The 23,211-nt window shown below is 43.8% G+C and overlaps 1 protein-coding gene across 1 annotated transcript; it reads left to right on the top strand.

Moving 5' to 3' along the window:
- The first annotated feature begins 465 nt into the window (after positions 1-465).
- On the top strand, positions 466-16,435 carry CFAP97D2 (CFAP97 domain containing 2). The gene is made up of 4 exons (XM_032402552.1): positions 466-635; positions 12,453-12,533; positions 13,475-13,740; positions 14,898-16,435. Exons 1-4 carry the CDS (start codon positions 546-548, stop codon positions 14,977-14,979), a joined length of 519 nt encoding a protein of 172 aa, XP_032258443.1. The 5' UTR covers positions 466-545; the 3' UTR covers positions 14,980-16,435.
- The last annotated feature ends 6,776 nt before the right edge of the window (positions 16,436-23,211 follow it).

Here is a 23,211-nt window from a genome sequence, read left to right as displayed (position 1 = left end):
AGAGAGAGGAACAGCTTAAAATGACTAAAACTTTCTGTACCTAATCCTCAAGTCAATTGAAAAAAAAAATGAAGATCTGCCACCTAAGCTGCAAATATTTGGAGTTGCCCAAATTATTATAAGTTATTCAAAGATAGGAGAGAAAGGGGATAAGGACAGGAGGCAGGAAGGGGGAGGGAGGAGAATATGAGAAAGGAAAGAGGGAAAGGACGGTTGGGGAAGGAAGAAAGCAAGAAAAGAAGGGAAGGCTGGGAAGGGGAAAGTCATCTGGGGAAGAAACTCTTTGCCCTTTTCCATGAGTATGGGGGAGGTGAGCAGTGGGCCTCCAAATGGCATCAGTAAGCTACTTAAGATCTGCTGAGAAAATACCCTTTAGAGCAGAAGGATCTTCCATTCTCCTACGTTATGATCTCCTCTTGCCCTTTCTTTTCTCCCTGGCTTGGCCGCCATGACAACTGTCAGCTGATCCAGCAAACACAACCCTTTGCAGATCGCACCCGGGTGGCTCCATTCCTGGAAGGGAGCAGCTGGTTTTGCAATTTGAAATGCAGAGAGCCCCCAGGCCAACTCTTCCCTGTGGCAGCAAGTGCCTGCCGGGCACCTGGGAGAAAGCCTACCAGGATCACAGGAGAAAGGTAGGAAAGGTGGGGGTCGGCCCAGATGGCTCAGAGCGGGCGCCAGAGCAGCCCCCGTGGCTGCCAGGGCTTTCCCTGGAAACCAAAAGCTAATTTTAGTTTCAGAGATGGAATGGTTGAAATCTCATTTCCTTAAAAGGTTGGTCATATATGTTGTCATACAATAAAAATGGACTGTGGTTTTCCGGTGCCACATTTTAGGACTCTGAATTATGGCACATTTATAAAGTACCTAGTTTTTCCTAAATGACTTGAAAGTATCTTAAGACACAGAAATCCGAGGGACCCTCTCCCCTCTCAAAACAGCATATTCCGGTGGGATGTCCATTAGGAGATATGCTATTATTTCCATTATTTGATGCAAATGTGGATATCATTTGAAAAGGTCACCTTGTACTTTTGAAATGGTCTGCCGTGGTGGTCTTATGCCCCTGAGACGTCAGTGTGCCACCCAACCGCACGACGCTCTCTCCATGTCTGTGTTCCTCGAGGTTGAGAAATGCTCTAAGAAAGGAGTACTCTGGGAAGGGGGTGTTGCTCTGTGTTGCTCTGAAGGCATCTCCCCAGGGAGGGGACCCCAGCTTTCTGCAGGATACAAGATCCAGGTGAGCCTTTCTACTCCGCCCGGAATTCTGCATGCCTGGGTTGTGGTGATGTGGTGGCCTCAGGGAGGTCACACTTACTGCAAGGCTGCTCTGGTGCCCCCCACCATACCTGGGCCCTGCACCTGCTGTCGTCCTTGGGAGCCCGGCTGTCCCAGGGCTCACCCTCACTTCCTCAGACCTCTAGACTTCCTACAATCTCCTCTGTGCCCTCTTTTAGGAAGCACACCCCCATCGCTCTCTAGGTCCTCATTCTGCTGTCTCATGTCACCACATGATAGATGTAACGTATTTATCTTGTCTGGTTCGTTTCCCCCATGGTGGGGAGGTGGTGGCCGCATCGAGCTGCTAGGACATCCACAGCACCTAGAGCACCCAGTGAGTCATGCTTAGCAAAGAGTTGACAGCAGTGAAAAACTGAAGAGCGCTTATGGTAGTAAGTTCAAAATCAACTGGCATTGCCTCTCTGAAGAAGAGATAAGAATGTAAACGTCATGAGGGTTTTGTTGTTCATGTGTGTGTCCCAGGGACTAGAATTGTCTCTGGGAAGAGGTAGGTGGTTGATAAACCCTCAATGTAAGTGAATAACGAGGCTCTGTGCCTAAGAAACTCTGAGATAAGGAAGATTTGGAATAGTCATTGTATGAAGTGGGGAGCTGATGAATAGGGAAGACTGGCATTTGGCGTGGGACCCAGGTGTGGGGGTGGAGCATGAAATTACTTTGCCCTGATGCACACCCCTCTGAGATGTCTCAGAAGCACATGGTTGCTGGGTCTAAGAAGAGAGTGCTGAAACACCCCAATATGGCAGGGCCAGCAGCTGAGACGGGGGCCGGGGGAACCCGTGATCCCAGTGTCAGGTGTTAAAGGGAGGGCCATATGTCTTACCTGGGAGGGAATGACGTGAAGACAGGGAGCAAGTCTCAGATACAGTCAACTAAGAAAGCTGAATAGAAGAGAACTATGGGTGTGGGATGGGGCAACTGGAGCCAGAGGGGCCATCCTAGGTGGGGACGATGCCAGCAGTCTTGACAGGGGTTTGGAGGAGAGGAGGGGAGGGGAGGGGAGAGTAGAGGAGGGGAAATGAGGGGAGGGGAGGGGATGGGAAAGGGGAGAGGAGAGGAGGGGAGGGCAGAGGAGGGGAGGGGAGGGGAGAGGAGGGGAAATGAGGGGAGGAGGGGAAATTAGGGGAGGAGGGGAAATGGGGGAGGGGCGAGGAGAGGAGAAGAGAGGAGAGGAGAGGAGAGGAGAGGAGGGAAGGGGAGGGGAGGGGAGGGGCGAGGTTAAGACAGGAGGGTGCAGGGAGCTGGCAGCACTGGTCCGGTGGTGTAAAATGCATTGTGGGAAGACAAGACTGTGGTCCAGATGGTGAAGGCCCCCGTGAATGAGGGGCAATATGGGCCTGCAGCAGAAGGAAGGGAGAGGAGGAGGGACGGCACTGGGGATGGGGGCCACACTGCCCTGCCTGGAGGCAGCTGCAAGAACCAACTCCAGTCTCACTAGCTGGCACTAAAACTTGGCTTAAAACAAATTCTTCTTCCATATTAAGAGTAAAGGGGAGTTAGCTCCTTAGAGTTACTTAGTTTCTTACTGCTTGGCTGAGAATCCTTGGGAACATACAGAAGGGAGAAAAAGGATTTTCAGGAGCGTGCTGTGCCCAAAGCATCTCTAGAATAGAGCACCTTGTCCTCAGCCTGGCATCTTAACAGGGCAGTCTATCTCAGAGCCTAAATACCCACTGATGCTAAAAATAAAATTAAAATGACCTTAATAAAATAGACATTGCTACTGATATTTCCCCAACATAATAAAATATAAATGTCTCAGTCCTAAGACAGTACTTAATTAATAGGGAAACACTAAAGGTATTCCCTGTAAAATTAGAAATAGGACAAGGATGCCTACTATCTTGTATACCCTTTTAAATTGTGTTGGAGGTATTAGCAAGCAGACAAGACAAATCCATTACGCATGAAAAGGCAATGAAATAGGTATTGGGTTTTTTTTTCTATTTGTAAATGAAATGATTAAATATCTAAAGAACCCAGAAGAATCAATGGAAAAACAAATATAAATTGGGAAAAATAATTGCAACTTATATCACAAAGGGTTAATATCCTTATATATAAAGAACTTCTAAAAAGAAAAAGAAAAATGCAAACCACTCCACATAAAGACGGGCAAGGGGCATGAACAAAAGTTCACAGAAAAAGAATTGCAGATAGCTCTTAACCTATAAAAAGTTGGTCCACTTCACTTACAACAAAAAAATGCAAACTAAACTTGCACCGTAATACCATTTCTCAACTAGCAGGTTGGCAAAAATCCCCCAAATCTTTGGCAGCGCTCTGGGGAAAGAGGCACTGTCCACAGTGCTAGTGGGCAGGCAGCGGGCACAGCCCCACGGGGGATCTAGTAATCCCCAATGAAACTGCACATGCATTTAGCCTTTAACCCGCACTACCCATTCCAAAGGCACACTGGCAAAGATCTGAAAAGAAATTGCAAAAGATACTAATTGCAGCAGTATTTGTAATAGCAAAATTGGAGCTAACCCAAAAGTCCATCAAAAGCAAGCTGGGTGAGTAAGTTAGGAGGCTTTCACACAATGACATCCTCCGCAGGTACAAAAAGGAACAAGAAACCTCTCTATCTGCCACCACAGAATTATGTCTAGAGTGCGTTGTGAAATAGAAAAGGCAACGTGAAGAAAATGTGTAAATATGCTACATTTGTCTAAAAAAGAGGGGATGACTATATCTATATACACATACATACCAATATATTGACACCTACGTATTGTGTATCCTTTATTTTCAAAAGTTAAAGGAGTGACGGTAAAATTAGATTTGTCAACAGGGAACAGGGTAAAGATGACAGGGATAGAGCCCAGACCTCTTAGAAAAAGCAGTTGTTTGACAGATTTGACTCTGGAGCCAGGTAAATATTTCACATATTATAAAACAAATTAAACTTAAGAAGCATTCCAAAATATTGAAAATAAAATGGACCTAAGAGTAGATGTAATTGCCTTCATAGCCATATTGAGAGGACCTACTTCAGTTGTTTTTACCTTTTCAATTAATGTATTTCTTCTTTATTGTTGAAGTAGAGTTGACACACAATGCTGTATTAATTTCAGGTGTACAACACGGTGGTTCGATAATTCTATATCACTCTCTGCTCACTACCATAAGTGTAGTCACCATCTGTCACCGTGCAAGGTTACTGCAATATTATCGACTGTATTCCCTATGCTGTCATTTCCATCTCCCTGACTTATTTTATACCTGGAAGTTTGTACCCCTTAATGCCCTTCACCTGTTTCACCCATCCCCCACCCCTCTCCCTTTGGCAACCACCAGTCTGTTCTCTGTATTTATGAGTCTGTTTTTTGTTTGTTCGTTTGCTTTAAAAATTCCACATATAGGAGAAATTGTATGCTGTTTATCTTTCTCTGATGTATTTCACTTAGCATTGTACCCTCTAGGTCCATCCATGTTGTCACAAATGGCAAGATCTTTCTTTTTTTATGGCTGAGTAATATTCCATTACATGTATACACCACCTCTTCTTCATCCATTCATGTATCAGTGGACACTTGGGCTGCTTCTATATCCCTGCTATTGTAAATAATGCTGCAATAAACATAGGGGTGCATGTGTCTTTTCAAATTAGTGTCTTCACTGATTTTCTTTGGGTAAAAACCCTGTAGTGGAATTACTGGATCATATGGTATTTCTATTTTTATTTATTTTTTTTTTTTGAGGAAACTCTATGCTGTTTTCCAGAATGGCTGTACTAGTTTGCATTCCCACCAACAGCACATGAGGGTTCCTTTTTCTCCACATCTTCACCAACACTTGTTATTTCTTGTCTTTTTGATTCTAGCCATTCTGGTGTAAGGTGATATCTCACTGGTTTTGATTTGCATTTCCCTGATGATGAGGAATGCTGAGTCTCTTTTCATGTGTCTGTTGGCCATCTAGATGTCTTCTTCAGGAAAGTGTCTATTCAGATTCTCTGCCTATTTTTTTTTTAAAGATTTATTTATTTATTTATTTGACAGAGAGAGAGAGAGACAGCGAAAGAGGGAACACAAGCAGGGGGAGTGGGAGAGGGAGAGGGAGAAGCAGGCTTCCCACTGAGCAGGGAGCCCAATGCGGGGCTCAATCCCAGGACCCTGAGATCATGACTTGAACCGAAGGCAAACGCTTAACAACTGAGCCACCCAGGCGCCCCATCTCTGCCCATTTTTTAATAGGATTGTTTTTCAGTATTGAGTTATACAAGTTCTTTATACATTTTGGATATTAACCCTTATTGTATTTGTCATTTGCAGATATCCTCTCCCATTTGGTAGGTTGCCTTTTCTTTTTGTTGGTAGTTTCCTTCACTGTGCAGAAGCTTTTCATTTTGGTGTAGTCCCAATAGTTTATTTTTGCTTCTGTTTCCCTTGCCTGTGGAGACAGATCCATAAATATGCTGCTAAGGCAGATGTCCACGAAATGTCAGTTTTATTCTTATGGACTATGTGTGTGTTTAGGGTGGGATAAAGCAAATGAGTAATCATGTTGATGTCATTGAGAACTGGGATTTTTAGCTCAGAAGGAGGGAAATGCAGAAGTAAGACCCCTAAGCCTAGTTAAAGGGAATGGGGTTCTGAACCAAAGCTGGAAGGACCAGGTGAGCTCTATGGCAAAGGCCTTGAAAGAACAAACCGGTTGTAAACGAAACTCCTGGCTCCCAGACTGTGGTCTCTAAACACCATTTCCCATTGGAAGAACCAGGCTCGCTTGTAGAAATGGCAGATTCCAAGTTAAGATAGGATATATAAAGATAACCCCGTGTCACCTTGTCACTCCAGAAAGCAAGGAAGCTGTCAAGGCTATTAGCACTGCTGGAAAAGCCAATCATCTCACAGGGCCACAGATGGGGTATGTTGAATATCAATGGTGGGGGATTGAAACACATCAAATAGATTTGAATCTTTGATTTCCTGATGATGTTAAACAGGAACACCTTATTGGCCACCTTTGAAAGGGGCTAACAACCAACTCCTAAAGAGAGCCCAGTACGTACGCTGCCAAAGTGAAGCTTGTCTTCATAGAAGTATTCCAGCAAATAAACGTAGAATGAATGATGGACTTAGAATGTCTCAATTTTTCATAAAAACAGAGACAAGCAGATATGTGTACCTTGTGATAAAATATCACAGCACCACCTAAGGGATAGTCTTGCCAAGGAAAAAGTCAAACCTGATTTCTAACTATCAGTTTACAGGTGGTGCTAGGCATTCCGTCAGCAAAATCCAGACTGAGAACATCCACAGGACAAATCATCTGGTTTCCTTATAACACATTGCAAGGGGGGAAATGGAGGGAGAAACTATAATTAAGAGAGATGCAGGGGTTGGGGCGCCTGGGTGGCTCAGATGGTTAAGCGTCTGCCTTCGGCTCAGGTCCTGATCCCACGGTCCTGGGATCGAGCCCCAAGTCTGGCTCCTGGCTCGGTGGGGAGTCTGCTTCTCCCTCTCCCTCTGCCTCTCCCCCTGCTCATGCTCTCTCTTTCTGTATCTCTCTGTCTCAAATGAATAAATAAAATCTTAAAAATAATAATAAAATAAAATAAAAATAAATTTAAACAAAAAGAGAGATGCAGGGGTGCCTGGTGGCTCAGTCGGTTAAGCGTCTGACTCTTGATTTCGGCTCAGGTCGTGATCTCAGGGTCATGAGATCGAGCCCAGTGTCAGCAGGTTCCGTGATCAGCCAGGAGTCTGCTTGAGATGCTCTCTTCCCTCTGCCCCTCCCCCTGCTCTCTCTCTCTCACTCTAAAATAAATAAATAAAGCTTTAAAAAAAAGAGAGAGGGGCGCCTGGGTGGCTCAGTCGTTAAGCGTCTGCCTTCGGCTCAGGTCATGGTCTCAGGATCCTGGGATCGAGCCCCGCATCGGGCTCCCTGCTCAGCGGGGAGCCTGCTTCTCCCTCTCCCACTCCCCCTGCTTGTGTTCCCTCTCTCGCTGTGTCTCTCTCTGTCAAATAAATAAATAAAATCTTTAAAAATAAAAAAAATAAAAAAAAGAGAGAGATGCAAGAGATATATCAAGTAAGTGCAATTTATGGACCTTTTTACTTGGGTCCTAAGTCAAACAAGCAAAGGAGGAAGACAAAGAGAGAGGGGAGGGAACAGTAGAAGAAACGTGGGCGGTGCCTGAATACTTAGTCAAAGAACTGTTGTGCTTGCTGTGATTATGGTATCACTAGGATGTATTTTTTAAAAGGTTCCCTATATTGTGGAGACATATATTAAAATGTTTAAGGATGGGGGTGCCTGGGTGGCTCAGTCGTTAAGTGTCTGCCTTCGGCTCAGGTCATGATCCCAGGGTCCTGGGATCGAGCCCCGCATCGGGCTCCCTGCTCCACGGGAAGCCTGTTTCTCCCTCTCCCTCTCCCCCTGCTTGTGATCCTGCTCTCACTGTGTCTCTCTGTCAAATAAATAAATAAAATCTTTAAAAAAAAATGTTTAAGGATGAAAAAGATTTGCTTGGTTTGCTTTGCTATCATCTCAGATGAGGGAGGGGGAGTGGGTGGGGGCAGAGTTGAAACCAGAGTGGCCATGAGTTGGTTTTGATGAAGCTGAGTAAGACTACATGGGGGTTCATTATACTATTTTTCTCATTTTTCTTTATGTTTAAAGTTTATACTATATTTTTTAGAAACCATAATTTTGGGTGAAAAGAGAAGCAGAGTGGTAATTATAGGTCAATACAATTTCCATAAATTTAAAAAGGTAACAATAGAATATATGGGTTATAGGTGCATTCCTAGCAGTAAAAATACAGAAACAGGGTAGGAAGGACACAGGGGACTCCAGGGTGGGGGTGGCCTGGGGAGGTGTGCGGGGTGGGCTGAGACAGGATGTTGGCACTTGTTTATTCTCCATGGGGGAGGTCTTCAGTATCTTTGCTCCTGTCTCAGTGCTCTCCGCACTTCTGAAACGCGCCGTGGGGGCACCAGTAGAGGGAGCAGGGAGGGAAGTCCGAGGAAGGGCAAGAGCCGTCGGGACCCTCGGCTTCATGTGCACACTCGTCTGGCAAAACCCTACTGGAAGGGACAATGCGCGCTCTCCTCTGTGGGCACTGGGCAGCTGAGGGTGGCTAGGGAAGCCCATCTGTGCACCTGGGTTGCCAGGCTCCTGCTGGTGGCCGGGCTTGGCCGACTCCGCCGAGCCGTTAGGCCACCTGCTTTCTCAGGAGCCTACACAGTTGATTATGCTTCTCTCCATTCTAGTTATCTCTCCATCCGACAATTCTTTAGTTACTTTTAGTTTTTATCAGAGTGATAAAAGTACATTTTTAAAAAATCAAATTGTACCAAAACACTTTGATAAAAGCAGTGGCCTCTCCCTGCAGCAAAGCCCAGTTCCGAGGCAGCCATGCTCAGCCCTTTTGGCAGTTTCTCCTGGTCTTGACCTCCATTTCTCAGGATAATATGCTCATTTACCATTTCTTCTCAACATAGATATAATCAGTGTTCATTAAATCAATAACCAGTTAGAGTGACTATGCAAAACCATTTACTATTGAGTCAAGTTGTAATTATATCTCCTTTCTCTTACAATTTCTTGTAAGAGTTAATATTACCTTGTTTTCATGTTGCTTGAGTTTTCTATATATTTGGAGCTATTTTTTTTCAAATATTCCATCAGTCATCAAATGCTGATGAATAAATTCTCAAATACTCAAAAACTTCAAATAATCTTTCAGCCCCCCCCCCACACACACACACCCTTTCTGCGGTCCTCCATCTTCCTGCTCCCATCTGGATGGCCCATGGTGCACTCTCTGGGCCCATGGAACTGATGTCTATGGGGCTCCCTTTGCTGGTCTCCCGTGTTGAAAAGAATTTTCCTGGATGCCATGTTTTTCTGAGTCTTGGTTTACACCCTCATGTGATGAAGCACATCCCACGGTGGCTTCCCAAGGACAGGTGCAGGGGAGGTTTTTGTTTGCTTGGGGCTTTTTTCTTTGTTTTGGGTTTTTTTTTTTGGTCTCTGTGCTAAAAATCCTTCTATTCTCCCATCACTCTTTTTTTTAAAGACTTTATTTATGTATTTGTCAGAGAGAGAGAGAGCATAAGCAGGGGGAGCAGAGGCAGAGAGAGAAGCAGCCTCTCCGCTGAGCAGGGAGCCAGATGCAGGACTCAACCCCAAAACCCTGGGATAATGACCTGAGTGGAAGGCAGACACTTAACCGACCGAGCCATGCAGGCATCTCCTCCCATCACTCCTGATAGAAAGTTTGGTATAAGATTCTAGGATGGAAATAGCCTTCCCTCAGGATGTTAAAGGCATTGGTCCTCATCATAAGTTAGGGTAATGTGAGATGCTGTAACAAATAGACCCTAAATGTATAAAGGCCCCAACACCCTCAAAGTGTAATCCCTGCCCCTGTTCCCATGTGTGGATGACTCCAGACCAGCCCCAGTCACCTGTGGCTCCCCCGTCCATTAAGCTCTGTGACAACCTGGGTCCAGCCAGGGATGGGGGGGAGAACACAGAAGCCACACCTGCTTCATAGAGACCTTGGCCTAAAATTGGAACATCTGTGGTGCTGCATTGGCAAGAGCTCATCAGAGGGCCACACCTCAGTGCCAAGAGTCCTGGGAAATGATGTCCTGTCTGGGCAGGAGTGACAGCTCGAGCCTGTGGCAGGGTGAGCATGGCCAGCCCTCTGCTTCAGCCAACACCTTCTCTAAAGAATCCTGTGACTCCTCTGTGACCAGGGGTATGGGCATGTGGGTGTTTCTTTCCAGAAACTTTTAAGAAGGACCTCCTCTTTACTACTGATATTCTGACATTTTGTGATGACATGCTTCCATATGAGTCTCTTTGAGTTTATTCTGATGGATTCTTTCATTTTAGAGACTCTGAAAATTCTGTCCCCTTCCACTTTCTAGAAACCCTACTAGTTAGATGTCCCAGACCCAATATTGAGTCTCTAGTTTCCTTTTATTTTCTCTTCTGCTGCCCATCTCTCTATTTCTGGCTCACTTTTGGGATGTTTCTTGGTTTTATCCTCAGCCCCTTAATTCAATTTATTTCAGTTTTAGTTTTCAAGGACTATTATCAGTAATCATTCCTTTTTCCAGAATATCCTTCTTATTGTGTAGATAAAACATCTTCTTTTGTCTCTCCATGGTTGTTACTTAGAGTTTACTTGACATTTTCCTCTGATCCTTTCAACATCTCTGTCTCTTCAAGGTCCCCTGTTTGGTTTTTTTATTTCTCATTTTCGTGTTGGGAACATCCCTCCAGTGTCTGGAAGACAAAGTACTAGAAATTGACTGGAAGCTCTGCATGCTCTGATTAATCCAGTTTTGTTGGACTCTCCATGTCCGGGCATGTGGTCTTTGGGGCAGTCTGGTCTCCATGGAAATCTGCCTAGAGAAACTGTGACTTTTTAGGCATGGAGCCAGGAGGAGCCCTGACCCCTCCTCCCCCCGCTCCAGCCGCCCCTGCTGTGCCCACAGCCAGAGTCTTCTGTGCTCATATCTCCGGAGGCAGAGAAGACAACGGCAGGCATCCCTGCTTTGTGCAAAGACTCAACAAGGCCCCTGCTCTCAGCCTCACCAGACACTCGTGGTTCTGGCATCTCTCAGTGCTGAGCATCCCAGCGTTCTTTGAGGTGAACCCTGTCATTCTCTATCCCCACCTCAGCTGCTCTCTCTGAGCCCCACATCAGTCACTCCAGCTCTGTCTTCCTCACCAGACTTTCCCCCGAGATGGAACATCTGTTGATGATTGTGCCCAAACCAGTCTGTACTATGATGGTTATAAAATGGCAATGTCCCCTTGTCCTAACTCCTTCTACATTTATCAACTGTAAGGAACAGCTTCCTTTCCTCCATATTTAGTGTGTATAACAAACAAGAGGGGGCAGCTAGGAAAACAGTGTATTCAAAAGACCTTGGTCAAAAGTAAGTGCTATAATAAGGCAAATTAGTGTCATATTTTTAATAACCATAATTAGCCTCAAATTTTTACCTACAGCCCAAACTAATTGCTCCTAGAAAGCTCCACACAGTCACCCAACACAGGATTTACTGGCTACCCCCCAAACTGCTCACCATCTCTCTTCCTGTCCTACTGTCACCAGGCATCAAAACTGCAAGCCTCGGACCGTTCTTCACTACTCCTTTCTCCCTCACCCCATGCCACAGACATGTGTCCCCTGGAGGCCTGGCTCCCGCTAACCCCACTCCCACCATCACCAGCATATCACTGCTCACCACCCCAGAGCCCCGGCCAGCCCAACTCTGGTCTTGTCTTCTTCCACACCCGGTGACAGAGGGCCTCCAGGTCACATATGTAGTTGTGTTATTCCCTTGTCTCTGTTCTTTAGTCTTCCCCTCACATTAGGGGCCACGCGCCCATTCCTGAGTGTGCTGTTCAGGCTACTCGCCATCTAGCCCCTTTGCCCTGTCCTGGCTCTCTGTTCAGGGGCTCTGCTGAAACCGCTGCATGGCTCACTGGGTTTGATCCCCAGAGTGCATGATGCTCACATTATCATTTTAGACAGACTCAGCTGGTGTCACTGTCACTTGCAGATTATCAGCTAATAGGGCCCAGTAGCTAGTGGTCTACAAGCAAGTATCTAGAATATGGGGGGGGTTCCTTTTTATTGCAGATGGTAATACATATAGCCCTCATGCGTTTACTCCACCACATTTTAAAATATAAATTTTCTTCCCTTTTTGTACATTTTCTGATAGGAAACTGCAGAGATCATTTCGCAGTTAATCAATGTTTCAGGTGCTCATCCTGAATATTGCTGGAGGCTCAGAAATTAGAGTGAGGTGGACAGTTTCATAATTCACCGTCTTAAAGGCCTCTGGCAGGCAACAGAATAGAAATGTCTGCTGGCACTTACATTTAATGAATTCTTACTCGGTACCCACTTAATTCTCTACTTGAAAACAACAATGCAAGCACATTTCCCAGGGCTGCCTGTTTCCCTCCAGGGGTTATTTGGATTCTGACTCAAATCCTGAGCCTCATTCAGGACTGTCTCTCCCAGGCTGCCTTGGAATCTTTGGTGCCACAAACAATCATGATACTTGTCCCCAGTGCCAGAGCCCAGAAGCAGCCCAACCTGAGTTCACGTTAATTACCTGCTAAAAGTGTGCCTGGGGTCACACCGCCTCTCTGCGCTGCAGGTCCAGGACGCCCAGCCCCTCGTGGATGCCCACGCCCCACGGAGCCTCAGCCACCTCCACCTGAAACTCAAGAAGCTGAAGGTAATCTCTGTTCTACTTCTCAGTTACTGGTGCAGCTAATGAGGAAATGTCAGCTCAGAAACTAGGGAAATGGAAAATGCAGGCTCAGTAAGGGATAAACAGTTCCTGTCATCAACGATGACATGCCGTGTCAGCAGCCGATTAACCTCATCTCGCCAGAATGGAGCTGGTGGGTGGTGGGTACACCGGGAGGCTTCTCCAGTCTACCTGCTGTCTCCAGGAAGAGAGGCCGGGGCGGGGCAGGAAAGCACGCTGGCACGTTACTCACTGCAGCTTTAAAGAAATCAATCAGTACCCTTCCTTTAAACAAGACCATTTCTTAAAAAAAATAAATAAATAAAAGTAAATAAAAAAATAATAAACAAGACCATTTCTTGGCCACCACAGAATATTTATGTCTTGAAGTGTAAACCATCTAGTGAGAATAAGACTCTCATGGTTATGCTGATAGTAATACCCCCAAAGCTAAATGCTGTGTGCTCTCTGTGTGGCTGTTAGTAATGATAGCTGAAGAGGGCAGAACTAATCATTGCCAAGCAAGCCAGCGGATCAATCAGTTCTAAAACCTAAACCAAGAGGATTTTCGTTTCCTCTGGGCTCCAATCTTCTCTTCTTCTCAGCAGTATAAAATACCTCTCTTAAAACATGAAGTGATTTCCTCATTAGCATCACCGCCACAGAGTTTTGGAGGGTGACCTAATTTCACAAAGAATCGTAGCATCCTCACTGTTACTTCCACTCTGAGCATATGAAATTTGGCCCCATCCAAATGTATTCCCATCCATAGACAGACAAGGGAGCCTGCCCGGTTCACACGGGCTGCTGAAGTGTGCTCAAGTCAAAGGAAATGTGGGGTTGAAGGGATCCTCTAAATAAATCTGCACGGTAATAGCATGGACGTAGCTGGAGCTTCCAGAGGCTCCTTGTGTGTCTGTCCACAGCTGGAAGAGGAGCGGCTCGCCACCATCGACAGGGACAACCGCCTGCTGCTGGAGAAATTGTCCTGCATCCTGAGGACCAGGGGCCAGACCGACCGCAGCAACAACTGCACACAGAGGAGTCCCGGGGCCCCTGCGTCCTGCAGTCGGCACCAAACCTGGCAGGGCCCAGGGCGTTCCACTCCAGGCCTGCACAGCAGAGCTGCGCCGGGGCCAGAACACGGGGTTCCCATCCTCCCTGCAGAGAGCCCTGTGCCTTTTCCTCTGTGGTGCGTGCGTCAGAGTATTACCTGGGGCTCAGGCTAATTCCACACCCACAGCAGAACAAGGGCACCCATGGCAGCTCTGGGGGTCCCTCTGTGCAGTCCCAAGCCTGCTACAGCATCTTCCTGTTTAACCCTCATACTCATCCCATGAGGGAGAGGCCATGGGGAAACTGAGGCAGCAGGCAGCGAAGGAACCTGGCCAAGAGGGCACCTAGGAGGTGGTAGGAAGCAGGTTCCTGCCCCGGGGCCTGTGCTCAGGCAGTGCTCCTGCATTTCCATGTGCAAAAGCAGCCAAGATTGTTGTTTTTCTGCCGGCACAACACTGGGCCCGATGTTTGTCTGGAAACGGCATCGGTCGTGTAACTGCGTCCAGTTGGGAGGGTGATTGCTCCTGTTTGTTACAGAAGAGCCCGGTGCTGGGCAGCTCTCCACCAGCAACTCGGTTTTTACCCAGAGGGGCTCTCTGACAGCAGGCCTCCACAGTCTTTAAAATCTGCCTACAAATAGTTAAAGACACTTACGACTCCTAAGAGCCCCTCTTCTCTAAGGCAAACAACCCCTGTCCCCTGCACCCTACGAGTCCCCAGAATTTGCTCACTGGTTACATCGCTGTCTTTTCCTTTTAAATGCAAAAGTTCATTAGTGCTTGTGAAGGATGATTTAATGCAGGCAGGTTTTCAGAAGTGTTCATACTTCTAAAACCTTTAGCCTGTGTCCGTCTCCGAGAAGCTCAGAGTGGTTTCCAGGTTTTGCAATAAATTAATATTTAGTTGACCCTCAAGCACCAGGAAGTGTGTTACAGGAGGGCTGCATGGGAGAAGGGGATCCTGCACTCCCCCTGGGCTGCCTTTGTGGAAGCGATCTGTCTCTGGGTTTTCCAGCAGTGGTTCACCTGGGGCTTCACTCTGGGGGGCTTGGGAGGATGGGGAGCGGGTCTTGGCATCAGGAATGCCTCCATGTCCAGCCCCTGCCATTAAAAACCTGGAGTTATGGGTCAACCTCCATTTTCCTGGGATAGTTTACATTAGATTTGGAATCACTTTCTGCTTCAAAGACAGATACTGAACTTGAGTATAAAAATCACTGTTGAGTGCTACTTACCTTAAAGCTGTAATGAAGTAGCCTAAGCTAATACGTAATTTCCATGCAACTCAATCCAGGACAGGATCCCACAGGGAGATTCTCCCACCTGCTGCCTGGATTCTCTTTGAAAAACGCAAGTCCCAGCCAGCCTGGAGGTAAATCCAAACCATCAAGTGGCTTCCCCGTCAGGACCTGCCTGATATGTCATACACAGGAAATGAGGGAAGAAGGAGGGAAAAGAGGAAGCAGAAGTGACCCCAGGGAGGTGGCAGCCAGTCAGAAGCCACAGGAAGTGCCTGAGCTCGAACAAGGGAGCCAGACAGCAGGACTTCAGGAAGCATAAAAGGAACGCGAGGGGCCAAAGGGGGCCTGTGAAGCTGCCCAGCTCCTCCCACACCAGGAAATTATCTCCACAGTCACATACCACCTCCTTGTCCTGCTTGGATTTTAAAGCAGTCAAAGACCCCCTTGTGCCCTTCCTACGTATTTCTCTTTATTCAACTCTGGGCCCTGTGCTGAGAGCTGAGTGTGGTCGCTTTGCATGTTCAAACTCAGGATGGATGCAGCTTCACTGCTGTGTTGAAGTAGAAAGCACCAAGCTAATTCACAAGGTAATGGTAGAAATGGTGTGTCTCTTTGTGATTAGTTTAACGGAGCCCCAGCAGGAATGAAAGTCAATGATTTTTATCAAGAATGCATCAGTTTGAGCCTGATAGCTGGCCATTTCATTTCTCTGTCCTTTATTTAATAAAAGATACTTGTCAAGTTAACACATGGTGTGGGAGGGAAGCAGCCCAGAACACTGCAAACTAGTTGGTTCAATTAGTATAGATGTACTAGCTACCTAACTACTCAACAGCAAAAGTCAACACTTTTGTGTTGTGTATAGAAAAACTATATGACCAACAATTGGGTTTTCACTCTTCATTTTATTTTTTAATGGCTTTATTGAGATTATAATTGGCATATGGTAAACTATATATTTACAGTGTTCCATTTGATAAGTTTGACATGCTTTACACCTGTGAGAATATCACCACAATCAAGATAATAACTACATCCATCCCTCCCCAAGGTCTCCTGTTCCCATCAGTAATTACCCCACCCCTCCTCTTTCCCATCCACATGCATCCACAATCTGCTTTTTGTCTCTATGGATAAGCTTGCATTTTCTGAGTTTTGTGTGAGTAGATCCATGCAGTGTCTGCATTTTGCTGCCTTTTGCCCCACATAATGTCATGGCTGAGTGAGTCAACAGACCATTCCTTTTTGTGGCTGAGTAGTACTCGTTGTACAGAGCTATCATGGTTTGTTTATCCATTCACCTATTGGTGAACATTTGGATTATTTCTACTCTTTGGCTATTACAAATAAAGCTGCTATGAGTATTCATGTTTTAAAAAAATCAAAAACCAATATCTCTGCCCAAGACTGAAAACTCAATGATAAATGAAGAATCTCAAATATGAGTCACACAGAGAAGGTCTTCCAAGCATGACAGCATAAGGATGTCCCTGGACCCACTCCCCAGCAAAACTGATAAAAAATATTTTTAAAACAACCATTTAAAGTTTATGGAAATGGTCCTAAGGGCATACACCAGATAAAGAAACATTTATTCCCACAAGAATAAAAGGCAGATAATAACAAATGTTGGTGAGGATATGGAAAAATTGGAGCCCTCATCCCCTGCTGGTGGGAATGTAAAATGGTGCAGCCACTGTGGAAAACAGTCTGACAGTTTTTCAAATATTTAAACATAGAGTTACCATATGATTCAGTAATTCTACTCCTGGATACATACACAAAAGAAATGAAAACATGTCCACAAGTAAAACTTGTATATGAATATTCACAGCAGTATTATTCATAATAGCCAAAAAGGTAGAAACAATCCACATGTTCATCAACTGAAAAATGAATAAACAAAATTTGGTATACCCATAACATGGAATATTATTCAGCCATTACAAGGAGTGAAGTACTGGGGCACCTGGGTGGCTCAGTCGGTTAAGTGTCTGTCTTCAGCTCGGGTCATGATCCCAGGGTCCTGGGATCGAGCCCCACATCGGGCTCCCTGCTCAGCTAGGAGTCTGCTTCTCCCTCTCCTTCAGCTCCTCCCCTCCACTTGTGCTCTCTCTCTCTCAAATAAATAAAATCTTTTAAAAAATAAATAATAAAATAAAATAAAAGTAGTGAAGTACTGAAAATACTACAACATGGATGAACCTTGAAAACATTATGCTAAGATGGGGCGCCTGGGTGGCTCAGTCATTAAGCGTCTGCCTTCGGCTCAGGTCATGATCCCAGGGTCCTGGGATCGAGCCCCGCATCGGGCTCCCTGCTAGGCGGGAAGCCTGTTTCTCCCTCTCCCACACCCCCTGCCTGTGTTCCCTCTCTCGCTGTGTCTCTCTCTGTCAAATAAATAAATAAAAAAATCTTTAAAAAAAAAAAAAAAAAAGAAAACATTATGCTAAGAGAAAGAAGCCAGTCCCAAAGACCATATGTTATACAGCTCCACTTAGATGAAATGTCCAGGATAGGTAATTTCACAGAAATAGAAAGTAGATTAGTGGTCGCTTAGGGTTGGGGGCATGGAGGGATAGTGAGTTGATAGTTAAAGGGTACAAGGTTTCTGGGGTTCCTGAGTGGCTCAGTTGGTTAAGCAACCGACTTGATTTCAGCTCAGGTCATGATCTCAGGGTCGTGGATTCAAGCCCCATGTCAGGCTTTGCTCAGTGGGGAGTCTGCTTGAGATTCTCTCTCTCCCTCACCCTCTACCCCTACCCTCGGCTCTCTCTGTCTCTCTAAAAATAAATAAATAAATCTTTTTTTAAGAAAAGGGTAAAAGGTTTCTTTTTGAGGGTGATGAAAATGTTCTCATTGACTGTGCTGGTCATTGCACATATCCAAGATACTTATATGAGATCAAGAAGGAGTTTTCATCTTAAAAGAACAGGCCTTACAATGCTAAATAAAGTTCATTGCTAAGGAGATGGTAGAGTAGGAAGCACCAGGAATCTATCTCTCCACCTGGACAACTGCACAAGCAAAAGCTGTATGAAGTAACTACTTTGGAACTCTGGAGTCTATTGAAAGCTATAACTCCCAGGAGGAAGGCTTGGATGTAAAGTTGTGGTTAATTTCAGTCAATATCAGCTCTTAGCAAAGTAGCAGCTACCTATTGCCCACCTGCAGACTCATAGGTACATGTGTTCCTAGAGCAGTTTGTGAGAGCCAGAGTAGGCAACAAAGGACTCTTACCTCCAAATATGAGGTCTATGCTGTGATCACGGATTACTGCTTCTGATCACAAATGTGCAGATGAGAAGAGGTGTTGCACCTCCCCTCATTGTTGCAAGACCATCCTCCTCCTGCTGAAGTGACTTCCAGGGAATTTAAAGGACCAGGGTCCTTTCTCTAACCACTCCTTCTCATTTCCACCCTGCCCCCCCCTTTTTTTTCCTTTTGGGTGTCAGACATTAAAGAATGCCCAGAAAAAGGCTCAGAAAAGAAATAAGAAGACATTAAGTTTACATCTCAGGCTGATCCTCAGCACAGAGACAGCCTATGACAATAAACACACAAAAATAAATAAATTAGTTAATTATAATTTTAAAAATCAGCTAGCCCTGAGGAAGGGGGAGAATCTTATTTCCAGAGCTACCACATTACTGATTCAAATGTCCAGTTTTCAACCAAGACATGCAAAGAAACAGGAAAGTAATGCCCATTTAAAGAGGGAAAAATCCATCAACAGAAACTGTCCCTGAAAATGACCTAATGTCAAATATACAAGACAAAGACTTTAAAACAATGGTTTTAGATGCTCAAATAACTGAAGGAAGATGTGGAGAAAGTCAAGAAAATTATGTATGAACAAAATGGAAATATCAACAAGGAGATATAAAACCTAAAAGAAACCAGAACAAACTCTGAAGCTGAAAAAGTACATAACTGAAATGCAAAATTTACTGGAGGGATTCAAAGGAAGATTTAAGCAGGCAACAGAAAGAATCAGTGAACTTGAAGATAAGCAATGGAAATTATCCAGGCTGAGGAACAGAAATAAAAAAGAATGAAAAAAAGCAGTCAGAACCTAAAGGACCAGTGGGACAGCATTAGGTGGATCAACATATGTATTGTAGGAGTTCCAGAAGGAGAAGAGAGAGAGAAAGGGGCAGAGAGAATATTTGAAGAAATAATGGCTAAGAACTGCCCGAATTCCATCCAAGATGTTCAATGAACTTCAAGTAAGATGAACTCAAAGAGACCCATGCCAAGACACATTACAATCATACTTTAGAAAGACAAGACAGAATCTTAAAAGCATCAAGAAAGAAGCAAATCATTACATACAAGGATCATCAGTAAGAGAATTAGCCGATTTCTCATCAGAACATTTGGAGACCAGAAAGTGGTGGTCTGATATATTCTGAGAGCTAAAAGAAAAAAAATGTCAATCAAGAATTCTGTATCCAGCCAATCTGTCCTTCAAAAGTGAGGGAGAAATCAAGACATTCCCTGATATATGAAGGCTGAGGGAGTTCATTACCACTAGACCTGACCCACAGGAAATGCTCAAGGGAGTCCCTCGGTGAAATTACTAGTTGTGATACAGTAAATCAAAGCCATATGGAGAAGTAAAGATCTCAATAACGGTAAATACATGGGCAAATATCAAAACTAGTATTATTGGAACTATGGAACTCCAAATCTTATTTTATACATAATTTAAGAGATTAATTTACTTAAAAGATTTGTTATTTTATGTTTGGGGGGCACATGATGTATGAAATATAATTTTATGACATCAATAACTAAAAAGGATGGGAACACGGCTGTAAAGGAACAGTTTTTATATGACATTAATCTGGTATAAATTCAATTTAGAGTGCTATAACTTTAGGATATTAAATGCAATCCTAGTGATAACCACAAATAAAATAGAATATATGCAAAAAGAAACAAGAAAAGAATTTAAATGTTTTACTACCAAAAAATCAACTAAGCACAAAAGAAGATAGTAATGCAAGAAAGGAATAACATAAAGCTATAAGGCATATGGAAAACAAATAGCAAAATAGCAGAAGTTCCTCCTTATCAGTAATTACTTTAAATATAAATGGATAAACTCTCCAGTCAGATGACAGAGATTGGCATAATGCATAAAAAACACATTATCAAACTATATACTGTTTCTAAGAGACTCACTTCAGATCCAAACAGACTGAAAGTCAAAGGATGAAAAAAAATATCTCATGCAAATAGTAACCAAAAGAGAACAGAAGTGGTTATTCTAATACCAAACAAAATATACTTTAGATACAAAAAAGTTTACAAGCGACAAGAAGGATATTATATATTTAAAAAGGTTTAATACATCAAGAAGATAAAAAATTATAAACATTTGTGCACCTAAGTACAGACCACTAAAATATATGAAGCAAAATCTGACAGAATTGGTGGGGAAATAGACAGTTCTACAATAGTAATTGGAGACTTCAATAACCATTTACAACAATGGACAGAACAAACAGACAGAATAAAGAAACAGAGGACTTAACACAACAAACCAACTAGATCTTGAAGACATACACAGAACACCCTACCCAACAACAACAGTATACACAATCTTCTCAAGTGTATGTGTAGCATTTTCCAGAATAGATCATATTTTAGGCCACAAAGTAAGTATCAGTAGATTTAAAGAGATAGGTATCATACAAAGTATCTTCTCCGACCACTACAGGATGAAATTAGAAATCAATAACAGAATGGAAAACTGTAAAATTCACAAAATTCTGGAAATTAAACAACACACTCTTAAACAACCAATAGATAAAAGAAGAAAACATAAGGGAAATTACAAAATACTTAGAGACAAATGAAAATGAATGTACAACATACCAAAACTTATGGGATATGCAAGAAATTGGTGCTAAGGAGGGAATTTATAGCTACAAACATATTTTTAAAAAAAGAAAGATCTCGGGGCGCCTGGGTGGCTCAGATGGTTAAGCGTCTGCCTTTGGCTCAGGTCATGATCCCAGGGTCCTGGGATCGAGTTCCGCATCGGGCTCCTGGCTCAGCAGGAAGCCTGCTTCTCCCTCTCCTTCTAGTGCTCCCCCTGCTTGTGCTCTCTCGCTCTCTCTGTCAAATAAATAAATAAAATCTTTTAAAAAAATAAAAAAAGAAAGACCTCAAATCAACAACTTAATTTTACTACTTGAGGAACCAGGAAACGAACAAACTGAATTCAAAGCCAGCAGAAGGAAGGAAATAATAAAGCATGGAGCAGAGAAAAATGAAATAAAGAGTAGAAAAAAAATAGAGACAAGCAATGAAACTAAAAGTTGGTTTCTTCAAAAAGATAAAAAATAATAAACCTTGAGGTAGATGCACTAAGGAAAAAAGAGAAAAGACTCAAATTACTAAAATAAGAAATGGGGGCACCTGGCTGGTTCAGTAGGTTAAGTGCCTGACTTCGGCTTGGGTCATGATTTCAGGGTCCTGGGATCGAGCCTATGCTGGGATCTGCACTCATCTTGGAGTCTGCTTGTCCCTCTGACCCTCCCCCGCTTGTGTGTGTGTGTGTGTGTGTGTGTGTGTGTGCGCGCGCGCTCTCTCTCTCTTTCATTTTTTTAAAGATTTTATTTATTTATTTGACAGAGAGAGAGAACGCGAGAGAGGGAACACAAGCAGGGGGAGTGGGAGAGGGAGAAGCAGGCTCCTGGCTGAGCAGGGAGCCTGATGCGAGGCTCGATCCCAGGACCCTGGGATCATGACCTGAACCAAAGGCAGATGCTTAACAACTGAGCCACCCAGGCGCACCACACTCTCTCCCTTTCAAATAAATAAATAAAATCTTTTTAAAAAGGGATTACAGGAGAATACTATGAAAAATTATATGCCAACAAATTGGATGCATAGATGAAATGGACAAATTTATAGAACCATAAAACCTACAAATTCTAAGTCATGAAAACAGAAAATCTGAATAGACATAATTAGTAAGGAGATTGAATCAATAATCAAAAATCCCCCAACAAAAAAGCCCTGGACCCAATGGCTTCAGTGGTGAATTCTACCAAATATTTAAAGGAAAACTAATACCAATGCTTGTCAAACTTTTCAAAAAAACGGGAGAAGAGGAAACACTTCCTAACTCGTTGTGAGGGCAGCATTCCTGATACCTAAGTGAGACAAAGACTCCACAAGGAGAGACTGCATACCAATATCCCTTATGAACACTGATGCAAATATCCTCAACAAAATGCCAGTAAACCAATTAGCAGCGTATTAAAAGGATCATACACCATGACCAGTGAGATTTATTCCTAGAATACAAGCATGGTTCAACATATGAAAATCAATTGATATAATACACCACATTAACAGAATGAAGGGGAAAAAAAGATATGATTATCTCAATTGATGCAGAAAGAGCATTTGACAAAATTCAACATCTTTTCACAATAAAAACACTCAACAAACAAGGACTAGAAGGAAACATACCTCCACATAATAAAAGCAATGTAAGAAAACCTGCAATGGACATCATGAGGGTGAAAGACTGAGCTTTTCCTCTAAGATCAGAACAATGTTACTTTCAACACTTCTATTCAACATAGTATTGGGAATTCTAGTCAGAACAATTAGTCAAGGGAAATAAGAGGCATCCAAATTGGAAAGGAGGAAGTAAAATGATCTTGGTCACAGATGATATGATCTTATATGTAGAAAATCTTTTTTTTTTAAGATTTTATTTATTTATTTATTAGAGAGCGAGAGAGAGAGAAACAACATGAGAGGGGAGAGGGTCAGAGGGAGAAGCAGGCTCCCCGCTGAACCAGGAGCCCGATGCGGGACTCGATCCCAGGACTCCGGGATCATGACCTGAGCAGAAGGCAGTCGCTTAACCAACTGAGCCACCCAGGCGCCCCATTATACGTAGAAAACTTTGATGATTACACACACACACACACACACACACACACACACAAACTGTTAGAACTGATAAATGAATTCAGCAAAGTAGCAGGACACACTGTCAATACAAAAAAAATCAATTGCATTTCTTTTTTTTTTAAAGATTTTATTTATTTCTTCGACAGAGAGAGACATAGCGAGAGAGGGAACACAAGCAGGGGGAACGGGAGAGGGAGAAGCAGGCTTCCCATGAAGCAGGGAGGCCTATGCAGGGCTCAATTATGACCCGAGCCGAAGGCAGACGCCTAACGACTGAGCCACTCAGGTGCCCCTCAATTGCATTTCTATACATGAGCATTGAACACTCTGAAAAGGAAACTACAAAAATAATTGCATTTGTAATAGCCTCAAAAGGAATAGGATACTTAGGAATTAACTTAACCAAGAAGGTGAGGGACT

The sequence above is a fragment of the Phoca vitulina genome, unplaced genomic scaffold (genome assembly GCF_004348235.1).
Source record: "Phoca vitulina isolate PV1807 unplaced genomic scaffold, GSC_HSeal_1.0 scaffold5, whole genome shotgun sequence".
Lineage (NCBI taxonomy): Eukaryota > Metazoa > Chordata > Mammalia > Carnivora > Phocidae > Phoca > Phoca vitulina.
The sequence above is the reverse complement of the archived record's forward strand: the minus strand, read 5'-3'. Positions and strand labels throughout refer to the sequence as shown.

What these genes read in the sequence shown, in the direction of transcription:
- CFAP97D2 (XM_032402552.1), top strand. Translation starts at nt 546, where the DNA reads ATGCAGAGAGCCCCCAGGCCAACTCTTCCCTGTGGCAGCAAGTGCCTG. An exon ending in ACCAGGATCACAGGAGAAAG is followed by an intron (nt 636 to 12,452) that starts GTAGGAAAGGTG and finishes TCTGCGCTGCAG; the next exon opens with GTCCAGGACGCCCAGCCCCT. An exon ending in CCTGTGCCTTTTCCTCTGTG is followed by an intron (nt 13,741 to 14,897) that starts GTGCGTGCGTCA and finishes AACTCAATCCAG; the next exon opens with GACAGGATCCCACAGGGAGA.